General features: G+C 47.5%; 1 protein-coding gene and 1 pseudogene across 1 annotated transcript in view; both read left to right on the top strand.

The window, feature by feature from the left end:
* LOC106697136 overlaps nt 1–1211 on the top strand; it is a 20606-nt pseudogene extending 19395 nt beyond the window's left edge.
* The window catches only part of TLR8 (toll like receptor 8), a 15989-nt gene extending 1506 nt beyond the window's left edge, over nt 1–14483 (top strand). The window contains exon 2 of the mRNA XM_006088606.3: nt 10893–14483. Within this exon, the coding sequence (XP_006088668.1) occupies nt 10899–14018 (3120 nt within the window). The 5' untranslated portion in view covers nt 10893–10898 and the 3' untranslated portion in view covers nt 14019–14483. The remainder of the gene's footprint in view (nt 1–10892) is intronic.

The raw sequence follows: 14483 nt of genomic DNA, 5'->3' as shown, positions 1-14483 counted from the left end.
GAACTGGAATGTAAATGAATCGTACTCTAAAATGTTGTAATGCTTTTAGAATGACCTCCATGGCCCACAGAGAACTGGGCCGTCGGGGCCGATGATGTGTATGGAATGGCAATTGAAGTCCATGTCAACTTGATATTTGTCAAGTGCCTTGACTGTGTATCAGAATCACACAGAGGCTTTTAGGAAATGTGCTACCAGGCTGAGCCCTGGCCCAATAAATCAGAATCTTGGGGTGGGGGTGAGATGGGGTGGGGTGGGGGTGGGGGCGGGGCGTTGTAGCTTTCCAGCTTCCCAGGGATGTCAGTGTGCAGCCACAGCTGAGAAGCGCCGCCTGGAGCAGCACAGGACGGCCCTGTGGTCCTGGCACTAAACAGCACAGTGTGTTTTAGGGGTGACGAGTCCTCGGGAAGACCTGCATCTTCTTCGTGAGCCCCTTGGCTTGATTTCAGAAAGCAAAGGAAAAGTTCCGGAGCCCTGGCCAGGTAGCTCAGTTGGTTAGAGCAGCATCCCCATATGCAAGGTTTCGGGTTCGATCCCCAAGCAGGGCACATACCAAAATTAACCAATGAATGCATAAATAACTGGAACAACAAATCTCTCTCTCTCTCCCTCTCTCTCAGAAATAAATAAATGAATAATTTTTTTAAAAAAGCCCATCGGGCATGTCTGAGTGGTTGAGCATCCACCTATGAACCAGGAGGTCAGGGTTCGATTCTCGGTCAGGGCACATGACCGGGTTGTGGGCTCGATCCCCAGTGTAGGGTGTGCAGAAGGCAGCTGATCCGTGATTCTCTCTCATCATTGATGTTTCCATCTCTCTCTCCCTTCTTTTTCCTCTGAAATCAATAGAAATATATTTTAAAAAATAATAGTAAATAAATAAATGGAGATGCTGGATTTGTTATTTTTGAACTATGACTATTCAGGGCTATAAGGACACAGTAATGTAGATGCACAGCCCATGGTTCTGGGTCCGCATTAGCAAGCGCAGGCTGTGTGGCCTGCTCAGGTGGCTACATGAGCTGCCGGTGGGTGCATAAGGCGAAAATCAGTGCATTTCTAGTTTTTCTACGGGACTACAGAGTGCTCCGTGATAGACTGAGGGGTGCAGAAAGGCACTGTGGGTAATCCGCCGGCACTTGAATCCTGAAGGTTCCAGGTATGGCTATGAGGACGTTGCTGATCATGGAAACCAGATCATTGCCAACTAGCCTTTTGGTTGCAGCCCTACCAGTCTGTTAATTACGTGTAGGCTCAGTTTCAGCTCTGCCACCTACTGTCCGAGTGATGTTGGGCAAAGTAGACTCTCTGAGCCTCACGTTCCAAGTCTGCGAAATGGGAGCTTCTGATTTGTAGGAGAATTAAACAAGAAAATGCGTGACTCGCACTCAACCCAATGTTTGCCTCGTGGTAAAGCACTCACCAAGTGTTCCCTGCCATATTTCCCAGAATTCAAATAGCATAATTTTTCATATTTTTTAAAAAGAAAGAATCCTTTTAAGAAAATATGTATATTTTTATTGATTTCAGAGAGGAAGGGAGAGGGAGAAAGAGAGAAAAGCATCAATGATGAGAGAAAATCATTGATTGGCTGCCTTCTGCATGCCCCACACTGGGGATCAAGTCTGCAACCCGGGCGTGTGCCCTGACCAGGAATTGAACCCTGACCTCCTGGTTCATAGGTTGATGCTCAGCCACTGAGCCACGCTGGCTGGGCTTTCATATTTTTTATTTATGTAAAATCAGGATCCATCTGTTTATTGATGTGTCCATTTAATGTGATAGAGGTTCTTTCATCTTCCAAAGCTGTTCATGAGTCCATCAAATTTGGATAAAATATGGTATTTGTGGATAAAAGAAAGTATCTATTATTAAATGTAAATTTCATCTCAGGTGACAAATCCTATCTGCACAACCATTTCTTTATTAGTTTATTTTCATAATATATCATCAGTGGTCAACATAGGCAACTACAAATTAATCAGCACCCTTTAAAAATTAGAAATAGCCCTGGGTGGTGTGGCTCAGTGGTAGAGCATCAGCCTGCACACGAAAGGGTCATGGGTTTGATACCCAGTCAAGGGCACATACCTGGGTTGCATGCCCCATCCCTGCCCCAGTTGGGGTACGTGTGGGAGGCAGCCAATCCAGGTGTCTCTCTTACGTCTCTCTCTCTCTCTCTCTCTCTCTCTCTCTCTCTCTCTCTCTCAAAATTAATTTTTAAAAAATCCTTGGGTAAGGATTAAAAAAGAGAGAGAAATATTTCTTGCTTGGCAAAAATTCCGTTCTGGTTGAATCCCACATCATGGCCAAGCAGCTAAGTAATCCAGTTGGGGGATGAATCACATCTTATAACCAATAGGTCCTCTTGACCCTATAGCAGGGGTGGGCAACCCCTGGCACGCGTGCCAAACATGGCACTCCAGTAACTTTTGCTGGCACGCGAAACCCTCTCATAATCTTCCATTGACAATTTTTTTCTTAATATCGACTTTTTTATTTTTCAGATAAACCCAGTGTAGGTGCATCTTAGATAAATAAATAATTTTACATAGCATGTATACATTAAAAAATAAATGTATTTTTCATCATCATATACTGTGTTTTTGTCGCTCGAATGAATTTTATTATTTCTTCAAGGTTGTTCACATACGTACACCTTCAGAGATATCAAGTAGGCGTAACATGTTCTCAAAAAATTAGGGTTGGCACGCAGAAGAATTTTGAGTCAGGGATTTTGCTGCTTTTGGCACGCACTCACAAAAAGGTTGCCCACCCCTGCCCTATAGTGTTAGGGGGCAATCAGCAGGACTCATGCTGAGAAAGGGGTGCATCTGGGCAGCTGGGCAAATCACATCTTGGTAAAGGAAGCCTTTAAAAGAGAGAAGGAAGGACGCTTGTTGTGACATCTCTGCTGGCAACCCAGGACATGGGTGTGAAAGGGTAAGAAGCGCTTGATCCCAGAAAGGCAGCCTTGGGCATCTGGTAGACCCCCTTCACCTTAGATGGTGTGGGGAAGCCTGCGGGGTTGAGTTTGGCATCGCCGGGTGGGGTCAGTCTTTTGGAACCCAGTCTCTGCCCTGCCTTCAGCGCTCACCCCCCTCCTGGGCTGGGTCCTGGGGGTGGCCGTTGGCTCACTCTGAGTCCCAGAGATCCTCAGCTAAGGCAGATTCTCCGAGCTGTTCTTCCAACTGCGCTGGTCTTTTCAAATTGTGTTTTTGGGGTCCATGTTGAGAAGGAAGGTTTAGACAAGGACTGAGACAGGTTGTGTTTTGTTTTTGAAAATATATATTTTTATTGATTTCAGAGAGGAAGGGGAAGGGAGGAAGAGAGAGAGAAACATCAATGATGACAGAGAATCATGGATCGGCTGCCTCCTGCACGCCTCCTACTGGGGATGGAGCCCACAACCTGGGCATGTGCCCTGACTGGGAATCGAAGCGCGACCTCCTGGTTCATAGGTTGACATTCAACCACTGAGCCCCCGGGCCGGGTGGGACAGGTCATTTTTATTATACTATTTGGCTCCTTCGGAACCCGAGGAGTTTTGGCTTTTCATGTGCCATGGACCTAACCGAAGAACTGACTCTGCACAGAAAATAGGAAAACAGTTGTGAAATCGCTTCCTCCGTAGCCAGCAACAACTTGCTTGGGCCGGGAGGGGAAGTTAGGCAGATTGCTTTGTCTAAAGACATGGGTCTGGATTTTTTGTGGGTGTTCCAAAGCCACACCCGGTGAAAGGTCCAGACCACGCAGACTTGGTCACCCTCAGGGTGTTCTGCGCAGTGAGCTCACCAAGGCCATGTCCAGCCCAAGGGCTTTGTGCTGGCAGCTTGAACTTCTCTTGACAGTGAGTTCCATTAACACTCACTTACCTGCTCTCTGCTCTCACTCTGCTTCCCGCGGCTGCCATAACAGAGTCGCCCAAACTTCGTGGCTGGAAACAACAGACATGTCTCCTCTCCCCTAGCGGAGGCCAGAAGTGCGCCATCTAGGTGTTGTCCACGGGGGGGGGGGGGGGGGGTTCCTTCTCGTGGGCTCAGCGGGAAACCGTCTCATGCCTTTCTCCTGCCTCCCGGGAGTAGGCCAGTCCTCGGTGTCCTTGGCTTGTAGCTGCCTCACTCTGATCACTGCGTCCATCCTCGAGTGGCCTTCTTTCCTGTGTTTGCCTGTATCCAATGTCCCTCTTCTCCAATGTCCAATAGATTTTTATTGGTTTCAGAGAGGAAGGGAGAGGGAGAGAGAGAGAGAGAGAGAAACATCAAGGATGACAGAGAATCATGGATCGGCTGCCTCCTGCACGCCCCCTACTGGGGATCAAGCCTGCAACCCGGGTATGTGCCCTTGACCAGAATCGAACCCGGGACCCTTCAGTCCGCAGGCCAGTGCTCTATCCACTGAGCCAAACTGGCTAGGACCAAATATCCCTTTTCTTAGAAGGATATCAGTCATTGGATTGGGGTGCCCACTAACCCAGTATGACCTTGATTCCATCTGTAAAGACCCTACTTCCACATAAGGCCGCATTCATATGTCCAGAGGTTCACCCTACTTCAACGTGCCTTTGTAGGGGGACACAGTTCAACCTGCGACACTTTCCTTTTCTGACCCTCTGTTCTGCCACTTCCAGGCAATGCTGGTCCGTTACGTCACCAGCTCCCAGTCTAGTACTGAATCTGCTTTCCAGAAAGTCTCTGCTGCTTGTCTTGGGGGCCTGATCTGAGCCCGTTATGCCCTCATTGGCAACCAGGGCCGACTTGTCCTTAGGCACAGAAGGCACAGGGCCTGCGGCTCATGACGAGTTTTATTGTTGTTGTTAATCCTCACCTGAGGATATTTTTTCCATTGATTTTTAGAGAGAGCGGGAGAGAGGGGGGAGGGAGAAAACACACACACATTGATGTGAGAGAGACACATCGATTGGTTGCTTCCCGCACGCACGCCCCAATCAGGGCCAGGCCCAAACCTGCAACCCAGGTACATGCCCTTGACCAGGAATTGAACCCAAGACTCTTCGGTGTGCAAACTGTTGCTCTAACCACTGAGCTACCGGCCAGGGCAGGTTCATGATACTTTAAGGAAATATTATAATTGCTTTAGAAATCAGCAAAATAATGAATATAATCTAGCCTGAATTATATTCATTTTTATTATCCTCACGCAAGGATATTTTTCCATTAATTTTTAGGGAGAGTGGAAGGGAGAAGGAGAGACAGAGAGAAATATCGACGTGAAAGAAACCCATCGATTGGTTGCCTCCTACATGAGCCCTGACCAGGGCACAGGCCGGGGAGGAGCCTGCAACTGAGGTACGTGCCCTTGACTGTAATCGAACCCAGGACCCTTCAGTTCGCAGGCTGACGGTCTATCCACTGAGCCACACCAGCTAGGGCTATATTCATTTTTTTACCAAAGGGATCATAAAATATAATCGTTACTGTTTTTTTTTTTAATGGAAGAAGGGGGCCATGGAGGCCAAAGTGCCTCAGGCCCATGAACGCCACAGCTTGGCCCCGCCAACAGCCATATTCTATTTCCTGATTTAACATACGCTGAGGAAAATTCAGGACTTGCTGACGTGTCCGCACCAAAGGAGATTGAAGTATTGATCCACAATCCCTGATCGGACACCTGTGGATCAGAGTTGTGTGAACGATGAGAATTCTTATTTTAGCGAGATAACATGTACTGCACGCTACATGACAGCTCACTCCCAGCGCTCCGGGTCACGCTGAGGCTGTTTCCACTGAGTGGCTAAATCAAGATGACCGTAGCCTTGGGTCCGTCCAGACCAGGGTTTGCTGCCCAATACATTTACAAAATCTTCTGGCGCTCAGGCCTTTTGGAATTTCAGAATGAAAAAGGGGATTGAGAAGCTGTGCCAGACAGGACCTGCGTGAATGAAAGAAACCCTACACCAGCCCTGAGCAGTGGTTAGAGCATTGGCCATTGCACCCAAGGGCTGCAAGTTCAATTCCCGCTCAAGAGCACGTGCCTCGGTTGCAGGCTTGATCACTGGCCCTGGTTGGGGCATGTGCAGGAGGCAACCAATCGATGTGTTCCTCTCACACTGATGTTTTTCTCTGTCTCTCCCTCTCTCTTCCACTCTCCCTAAAAAGAATCAATGGAAAAATTGCCTCAGGTGAGGATTAACAGTCAATCAATAAATTAAATTAAATTAAATATTGCTATCTGTCTGTCAAGTGTTTTAATTTTTTAAAATAGTGTTTATCCCAATGACTAAGTTTTTGAGTGTCCCCTTAAATTGTGGACTCGTGACCCTGCTACTGTGCCTGTCTGTCTTCCCAGTGAGATCCTCCAGTCTGCTGCTGGGGGTGCTGGAGTGGGATGCTCAGGAGCCCGTGGCTGCCGGAGTTCCCAGAACCCGGGGAGCCAGGAGGTCGGGGTTCCACACTCCAGACGCTGACTGTTCTTTCACCCTCGTGTTTTCTCTTTGGCAGTTGTCCGGGCCTTCGGTCATGCCTGGAGGCCTGAACCCACGGCTCTGGATTCGACCTTTCGAGATAGTAAGTCTCAGGGAGGGGACCGGCAGGGCAAGGCTCCAACCTCCCCTGAAGGCCCCTAGCCAGTCCCCTGCCATGGCTGCTGCCCCCTTTCCAGAGTCAGGCCGCCGGGATGTGAATGGGCTTCTCCCTGGCTGACCTTGAGGCTTCTCTGCTCTGTCACCCACGGCCCAACCACCTGCGCTGGGCATCGTCCTCACCTTCCTCCACATCCCTTGTCTGCTGTGGTCGCCTCCTGTGCCTTCTCTGATCTTGGAGGGTCCTAGCCTTTACTGTCACTTTAATGGGAACCTTCAGTTGTCAGGCTCAAACAGCTGAAGTCTCTCTCTCCTCTCTCTCTCTCTCTCTCTCTCTCTCTCTCTCTCTCTTTCCCTTCCTCTCCATCCCTCTCCCCTCTCCCTCTCTATCGCTCCCCCTCTTCCTCTCCCCTTCCCTTCCTCCCTCCTTTTCTCCCTCCCTTCCTCTCTCCTTCTCAACTTCTCTGTTTTATTTGCATAGTTCCACTTTCCAACTTCTTTGCATAATTGCCCTTTCCCCTCTATTTTATTTGTAGAGTTGCTAGTTCTCTCTTCTTTCTTCTTCTTTCTTCTTCTTTTTTTTCATTGTTGTTATTTCTCTCATTTACTGGCAGACTTGCCGTTTGTCCCCTGCCAGGCTGGATGGTTCCCTCCTACTGACAGCAAGTTCTCCCTGGGCTCCTTCTCACTCTGTCTGGGACCTGGTTTCCTCTGAAGTCATTTTGGAGCCACAACTCTTGGTAGCCAGAGGCCTGGGTGTGGCCAAGAGGGAGAGAGAGAGAGAGAGAGAGAGAGAGAGAGAGAGAGAGAGAGACATCAATGATGAGAGAGAATCATTGATTGGCTGTCTCCTGCATGCCACCTACTGGAGATTGAGCCCACAACCCAGGCATGTGCCCTTGGCCGGAATCGAACCAGGGACCCTTCAGTCCGCAGGCCGATGCTCTATCCACTGAGCTACACCAGCTAGGGCCACACCCTGGCACTCTTGCTTCCTATCCAAGACTCCTCTGAAGGCACAGCATGGGAAACTTGGAGGAATGCTCTCAGGGCCTTTGCATCTGCTGGCCCAGTCTTTGGACTTCTCTCTGCCTTATGCATGCCAATCACAGCTGAGGCTTCACTTCCTCAGGGAAATCTTTCCCAGCCCCCCTGAGCAGGTCAGAGCCTCCTCTGTTTGGGCTCTTATGGTATCACATGCTTCTTGGTGTCACAGTTGAAATGGTGTGATGTTGAGTTTAACTCATGTCTAACTCACTAGACCAGCGGTTCTCAACCTGTGGGTCACGACCCCTTTGGGGGTCGAATGACCCTTTCACAGGGGTCACCTAAGACCATCAGAAAACACATCTATAATTACATATTGTTTTTGTGATGAATCACTATGCTTTCATTATGTTCAATTTGTAACCATGAAATTGGGGGTCACCACAACATGAGGAACTGTATGAAAGGGTCGCGGCATTAGGAAGGTTGAGAACCACTGCCCTAGACGGAGAGCTAATGACTAAGCTATGCGTGGAATCACACAGACTTTCAGGCCACCTCCTCGCTAGGAAATGACAGGGAAGAATCGGGAAGTGCCTTCCGAATCCAGCTATGTTCACACTTGGAACTCACCCAGGCTTATGTGTGCTTAGATGCCAAGCAAATATAACATAACCCGGGTCACCTCCCAAAGTTGCTCATGTCCCCAAGCTTCATGGCCGCTTGGCGCCCCTGTGTCTCCCAGGGGAGACGCCGAGCCTGCGGATCTGTGGTGGCCTCTGCCAGTTTTCAAGCCATGAAACCTCTCTTCACACATGTTATCCAGACCTTTTTTTTATTTCTACATAACAAATAGTCCCCACATTTAGAGGTTTCAAATGCTACCCACTTATTAGCTGCACTTCCTGTAGGTCAGAGGCTGGGTAGGCGTGTCTGGCTTGTCTGCTCTATGTCTCATAAGGCCAATGTCAATGTGTTGGCCAAGCTGGACTTTCAGCTAGAGGCTCTGGATAAGGATCCATTTCCAAGGTCATTCGGGTTGTCAGTCAGCTTTAGTTCTTTTTTTTTTGTTTTGTTTTTTGTTTTTTTTTTTTTTTTGGTATTGATTTCAGAGAGGAGGGGAGAGGGAGAGAGAGATAGAAACATCAATGATGACAGAGAATCATGGATCAGCTGCCTCCTGCACACCCCCTACTGGGGATCGAGCCTACAACCTGGGCATGTGCCCTTGACTGGAATTGAACCCAGGATCCTCCAGTCCTCAGGCTGACTCTCTATCCACTGAACCAAACCAGCCAGGGCAGTTTTAGTTCTCTGTGGCTGTCAAATGGGGTGGGCTGGGGTGGCATTTCCTGTTGGCTGCCAGCAGGGAGCCGCTCAAGGCTGCCTGCCTTCCTTGTCCATAGCCCCGTCCATCTTCAAGTCAGCATGAGTGCGTCCCATTTTTCTCCTGCCTCCCATCTTTCTGACTCTCCCTTCTGCTACTAGCAGAGAAAACTCTGCTGTTAAAGGTGCATATGATTAGATTACCAGTAAGTCCAACCCGATCTTCTCCATCTTGCCACACAATGTAACATAATTACCACAGAAACATCAGGGGCAAAAGGCACAGGGCCATCTTCAAATCCTGTCTACCACACCAGCTAAAGCGGGGCTTTCTTTTAGTAAAAGTTAAGCATTAAGCATTAAGTAAAGAGGACTTTGAACCATAAATATATTGGTCATGTAATAAAGTTGCATCTTATTGGTCAGGTTGCATATAAGATTGTGTCTGATTGACGAATTCTTGGTACCAGAAATCCTTATATACAAGCATAGGCACCTGATTTTTTTAAAGTCACGTTGTGCCCGGTCGGTGTGGCTCAGTGGTTGAGCGTCAAACCAGGAACCAAGAAGTCACTGGTTCCATTCCTGATCAGGGCACATGCCCAGTCAGGGCACATGCCCAGGTTTGGGGCTCCATCCCCAGTGGGGGGGGGTGTGTGCAGGAGGCAGCTGATTGATGATGTTTCTCATCAATGTTTGTATCTCTCTATTCCTCTCCCTTCCTCTCTCTCTAAAAATCAATTTTAAAAAACCCCATTTTTAAAAAGTCACTGGAACAAAAAGGATGGGTAACTACTGTTAGTTCTTTAATTTTTATGTAAATCAATGAAAGTTACACCTATTTTTTGTCAGATCCGGAAAAAAATACGATATAATTGTTGGTGTGCCACAGCCCTTTAGTAGATGGTTTCTGTGCGCCACAAGATGCAAGTGGTTGAAAATGGCTGGTCTGCGTTTGAGGCGCTGCTATGGCAGGAAGATTTCAAAACGGGCTTGTGTAGCGTGACGGCTAGTGGTTACAAACAGGATGTTGGACTCACACTGACCCAAGCCCCACTCTGCAATATATCCCCTTCTGAGAGTTGCTTAAGCTCAGACTTTGTTCCTGCCCTTACACAATATGGACGGTAATAGAACCTGTCTGGCCGTGTAGCTGCGAGCATCGATACGGGTGAGAACATGTATGTGCTTCGCACAATAACAGGCACTTTGTTTGTTCTTGTGATTATCAACAGAAGGGATCCACTTTCCTGTCACGTAAGGCAATAAGAGAACTTAGCGCGTACCACCATGGAGGCGTAGAAAACTTGTGGGAAATGCCAATAGCGAGGCGTGGCTGTGGAGCTATGGTAGAGATCACTCTACCTGGAGATCACGAATGATACTGTAGTAGAAGCTGGATCTGAACCCTCCTTGGGACTGGCCAAAGTTTCATCAAGTGTTATATTAACAGGTTGAAACGATAGCTACAGAGCTTGCTGTGCTAAAGTTCTAGCATGAGCCATGGTTCAGCATCAGCCCATTGTGGGGGGTGGAGGCACCTTGATGAATATCTCTGCAAGAGTTTCCCAGGTTTTCTCATCATCAAAATCTCAGCTCCATCTTCAACTTCTTCTTTTAAATATATTTGTATTGGTTTCAGAGAAGAGGGAGAGGGAGAGAGAGAGAGAAACATCAATGATGAGAGAGAATCATGGATCAGCTGCCTCCTGCACACCCCACACTGGGGATTGAGCCTGTAATCCGGGCATGTGCCCTGACTGGGAATTGAACCATGACCTCCTGGTATATAGGTTGATGCTCAACCACTGAGCCACGCCGGCCGAGCCATCTTCAACTTCTATAGCACCATGAAGCTGAACACAGTGAAAACTTACAATGGTTCTGAACCCATTTTAATGCAATTTATTTTGTGGTTAAGAGAACTCCCACTTCAAGAGCCATACAAAGTATGGTGACCCCCTTGTTAATTTCCTCAGGAGACACCCGGCAGATATTGCTACTCTAATACTGTGCCCCCACCTCTGATTTTCCTTAGGAAAACATGACCCTTCCGTCTTTGCTGCTGACCTGCCTTGTCCTGCTAACCTCAGATTCCTGTGGCTTCTCCACGGAGACCAATTATTTGAGAAGAAGCTTTCCTTGCGACGAGAAAATACAGAATGGCAGCTCTGTTACCGTGGGATGCAACAACCGGCGACTGCAAGAAGTCCCCCAGACCGTGGGCCCAGATGTCACGGAGCTAGACCTGTCTGATAACTCCATCACACGCATCACGAACGGATCCTTCCAGAGGTTGCACAATCTCACCACCATCAACCTCAACCGCAACGCCATGCTGCCGCCCTACTTTGAAAATTACCAGAGAAATAAAAAAGGCATGAACATCACCGACGGGGCGTTCCTCAACTTGCAAAAGCTAACGGTGTTACTACTTGAGAACAACCAGTTAGACAAAATACCCTCTGGTTTGCCGGGGTCTTTGAGGTGGCTGAGCCTAACTCAAAACAACATCATTTCAGTCACTAAAAACAGCACTTCTGGACTGATGAACTTGGAAATTCTCAATTTGGGCTGGAACTGCTATTTTGGCAACGTGTGTAATAAAACCTTTAACGCTGACGGGGCCTTCGAGGAGATGGCCAACTTGAAGGAGCTCACGCTGTCCTTCAATAACCTTTCCAGGGTGCCCCGCAACCTGCCAAGATCCCTAACGAAACTGTATCTTAGCAACACCAACATCAATGCCGTCCATGGAGCGGACTTGGAGAACCTGGGAAATCTAACGGTCCTCGATCTGAGCGGGAACTGTCCAAGGTGCTTCAACGCGCCGTTCCCCTGTACACCTTGCCCAGGAGATGCTTCCATTTTCATAGATGGCAACGCTTTCGACAACTTGACCAAACTTGAATATCTCAACCTCTCTAGCACTTCCCTCCGGAAGATCAATTCAAGCTGGTTTGACAAGATGCCTGATCTGAAGGAGCTGCATCTTGAATTCAACTACTTGGTACCAGAAATCGCCTCTGGGGAATTTCTAACGAAACTGCTCTCCTTAGAAATACTGGACCTGTCTTATAACTATATAAAGGCACAATATTTAGAGTTTATTACTCTTTCCCCAAACTTCTCGAATCTTACCTATCTCCGGTCTTTGCATTTAAAGGGTTATGTGTTCCAGAAACTTCGGTATAAAGATTTCCAGCCCCTGAGGAACCTCTCGAACTTAACGACAATCAACTTGGGCGTTAACTTTATTAATCAAATCGATTTTACCATTTTCAACAACTTCTCCAATCTGAAAGTCATTTACTTGTCGGCAAACAGAATTTCACCCTTGGTCAATGGTAATAGGCAAAGTAGTGCGCGTCTTTCCTCGGGCCACAGTCACGTCCTCAAACCCCGCTCAGCCAATAGCGAGTTTGACCCCCATTCAAATTTTTATCACAGCACCAAACCGTTAATAAAGCCAGAATGTGAACATTATGGCCAAGCCATCGATTTAAGCCTGAACAACATTTTCTTCATTGGGCAAAAGCAATTCAAAGATTTCCCTCCCATCCTTTGCTTAAATCTGTCTTCGAATGGCAATGGTCAAGCATTAAATGGGAGTGAGTTTTCAGCTCTGCCCAAACTCAAATATTTGGATTTTTCACACAATAAACTGGACTTTGATGCTGATAGTGCTTTCAACGAGTTGCCTGAGTTAGAAGTGCTAGATCTGAGCAACAATGAACACTATTTCCAAATCGCAGGGGTAACACACCGGCTGGGTTTTATTAAAAATTTAACGAAGCTGAAAGTTTTAAATGTGAGTCAGAACAGCATTTATACCCTGACGGAGTACAACCTGAGCAGCACTTCCCTGAAACAATTAGTTTTCAGTGGGAACCGCCTGGATATTTTGTGGAAGGCTGCAGATAAGAGGTACGTGTGCATTTTCAGGAATCTCAACGTGCTGGAAGAGCTTGATATATCCTTCAATAACCTTGAGCGTATCCCCAAACAAGCCTTCATTAACCTGCCCAGGAACCTCACCAAGCTGTATCTAAATGATAATAAGTTACGTTTCTTCAACTGGACGCTACTCCAGCACTTTCCTCAGCTCCAGTTGCTTGACTTAAGTAGAAACTGTCTGTATTACTTAACAGATAGCCTATCTAAAATCACATCCTCTCTTCAGACGCTGCTACTGAGTGAAAACTTAATTGCCCACATGCCCTCTGGCTTCGTTTCAGAAAACAGCAGCCTGGTAACCCTCGACTTAAGTTCCAACAAGCTCAAGATGATCAACAGATCGACGTTTCAGACGAACAAGAACAGCAACTTAGCCCTTTTGAGACTAGATGGAAACCCCTTTGACTGCACCTGTGACATGGGAGATTTTCTAAGATGGATGGATGAAAATTTGAATGTCACAATTCCTCGGCTGACAGATGTCACGTGCAGCAGTCCTGGGGATCAAATAGGGAAGAGTATTGTGACTCTAGAGCTCACCGCGTGTGTTTCAGACACCATTGCGGCCATATTATGTTTCTTCACATCTTTCCTGACTCTCACGGTTATGTTGGCGGCTCTGGCTCACCACTGGTTTTACTGGGATGTTTGGTTTATTTATCATGTGTGCTTAGCCAAGGTCAAAGGCTATAGGTCTCTTTCCACATCCCAAACTTTCTATGATGCTTATGTGTCTTACGACACCAAAGATGCCTCCGTTACGGACTGGGTGATCAATGAGCTGCGCTTCCACCTGGAAGAGAGTGAAGAGAAAAACGTGCTGCTGTGTTTGGAGGAGCGGGATTGGGACCCGGGATTGGCCATTATTGATAACCTCATGCAGAGCATCAACCAAAGCAAGAAAACGATATTTGTTTTAACCAGAAAGTATGCCGGAAGCTGGAGCTTCAAAACAGCGTTCTACTTGGCCTTGCAGAGGCTGATGGATGAAAACATGGACGTGATTGTATTTATTCTGCTGGAGCCAGTGTTGCAACACTCTCAGTATCTGAGGCTGCGGCAGAGAATCTGCAAGAGTTCCATCCTCCAATGGCCTGACAACCCCAAGGCGGAAGTCTTGTTCTGGCAAAGTCTGAAAAATGTGGTCCTAACAGAAAACAATTCGCGGTATAACAGTTTGTATGTTGACTCCATTAAGCAATACTAACTGATGCGAAATCATGGTTTCTCAACGTAAGACAAAGGCACAGCAATGACTATTCTGTCTTAGCCAGCTATTGCTGTGTAACAAATGACCCCAGAACGTACTGGCGTAGAATGACAGAATTTGTTATCTTGTAGTCTCTGTGGGTCAGGAGTGCAGTCTGGCTTAGCCAGGTCCTCTGCTCGGGGCGTCTCAAAGGCTGCAATCTGGGTGTTACCAGGGCCACGGGCATCTCTTGGGGTTAAGACTGCAGTCTCTGAGAAACCCCAAGCTCACACTCATGTGGTTGCTTTCAGGATTCGCTTCCTTCTGGGCTGTTGGCCGAAGGCTGCTCTCAGTTCTCAGCCACATGGACTCTCCCACATGGCAGTTTGCTTCATCAAAGCCAGCAGGAGAGAGAGGTTTTTCTGTTTTGTTTTGTTTTTTTAAAAAATATTTTTTTTTATTGATTTCACAGAGGAAGGGAGA

This window comes from Myotis lucifugus, unplaced genomic scaffold (assembly GCF_000147115.1).
Source record: "Myotis lucifugus unplaced genomic scaffold, Myoluc2.0 scaffold_49, whole genome shotgun sequence".
In the NCBI taxonomy this organism is placed as follows: Eukaryota; Metazoa; Chordata; class Mammalia; order Chiroptera; family Vespertilionidae; genus Myotis; species Myotis lucifugus.
This window is presented reverse-complemented; position numbering and strand designations above follow the sequence as displayed.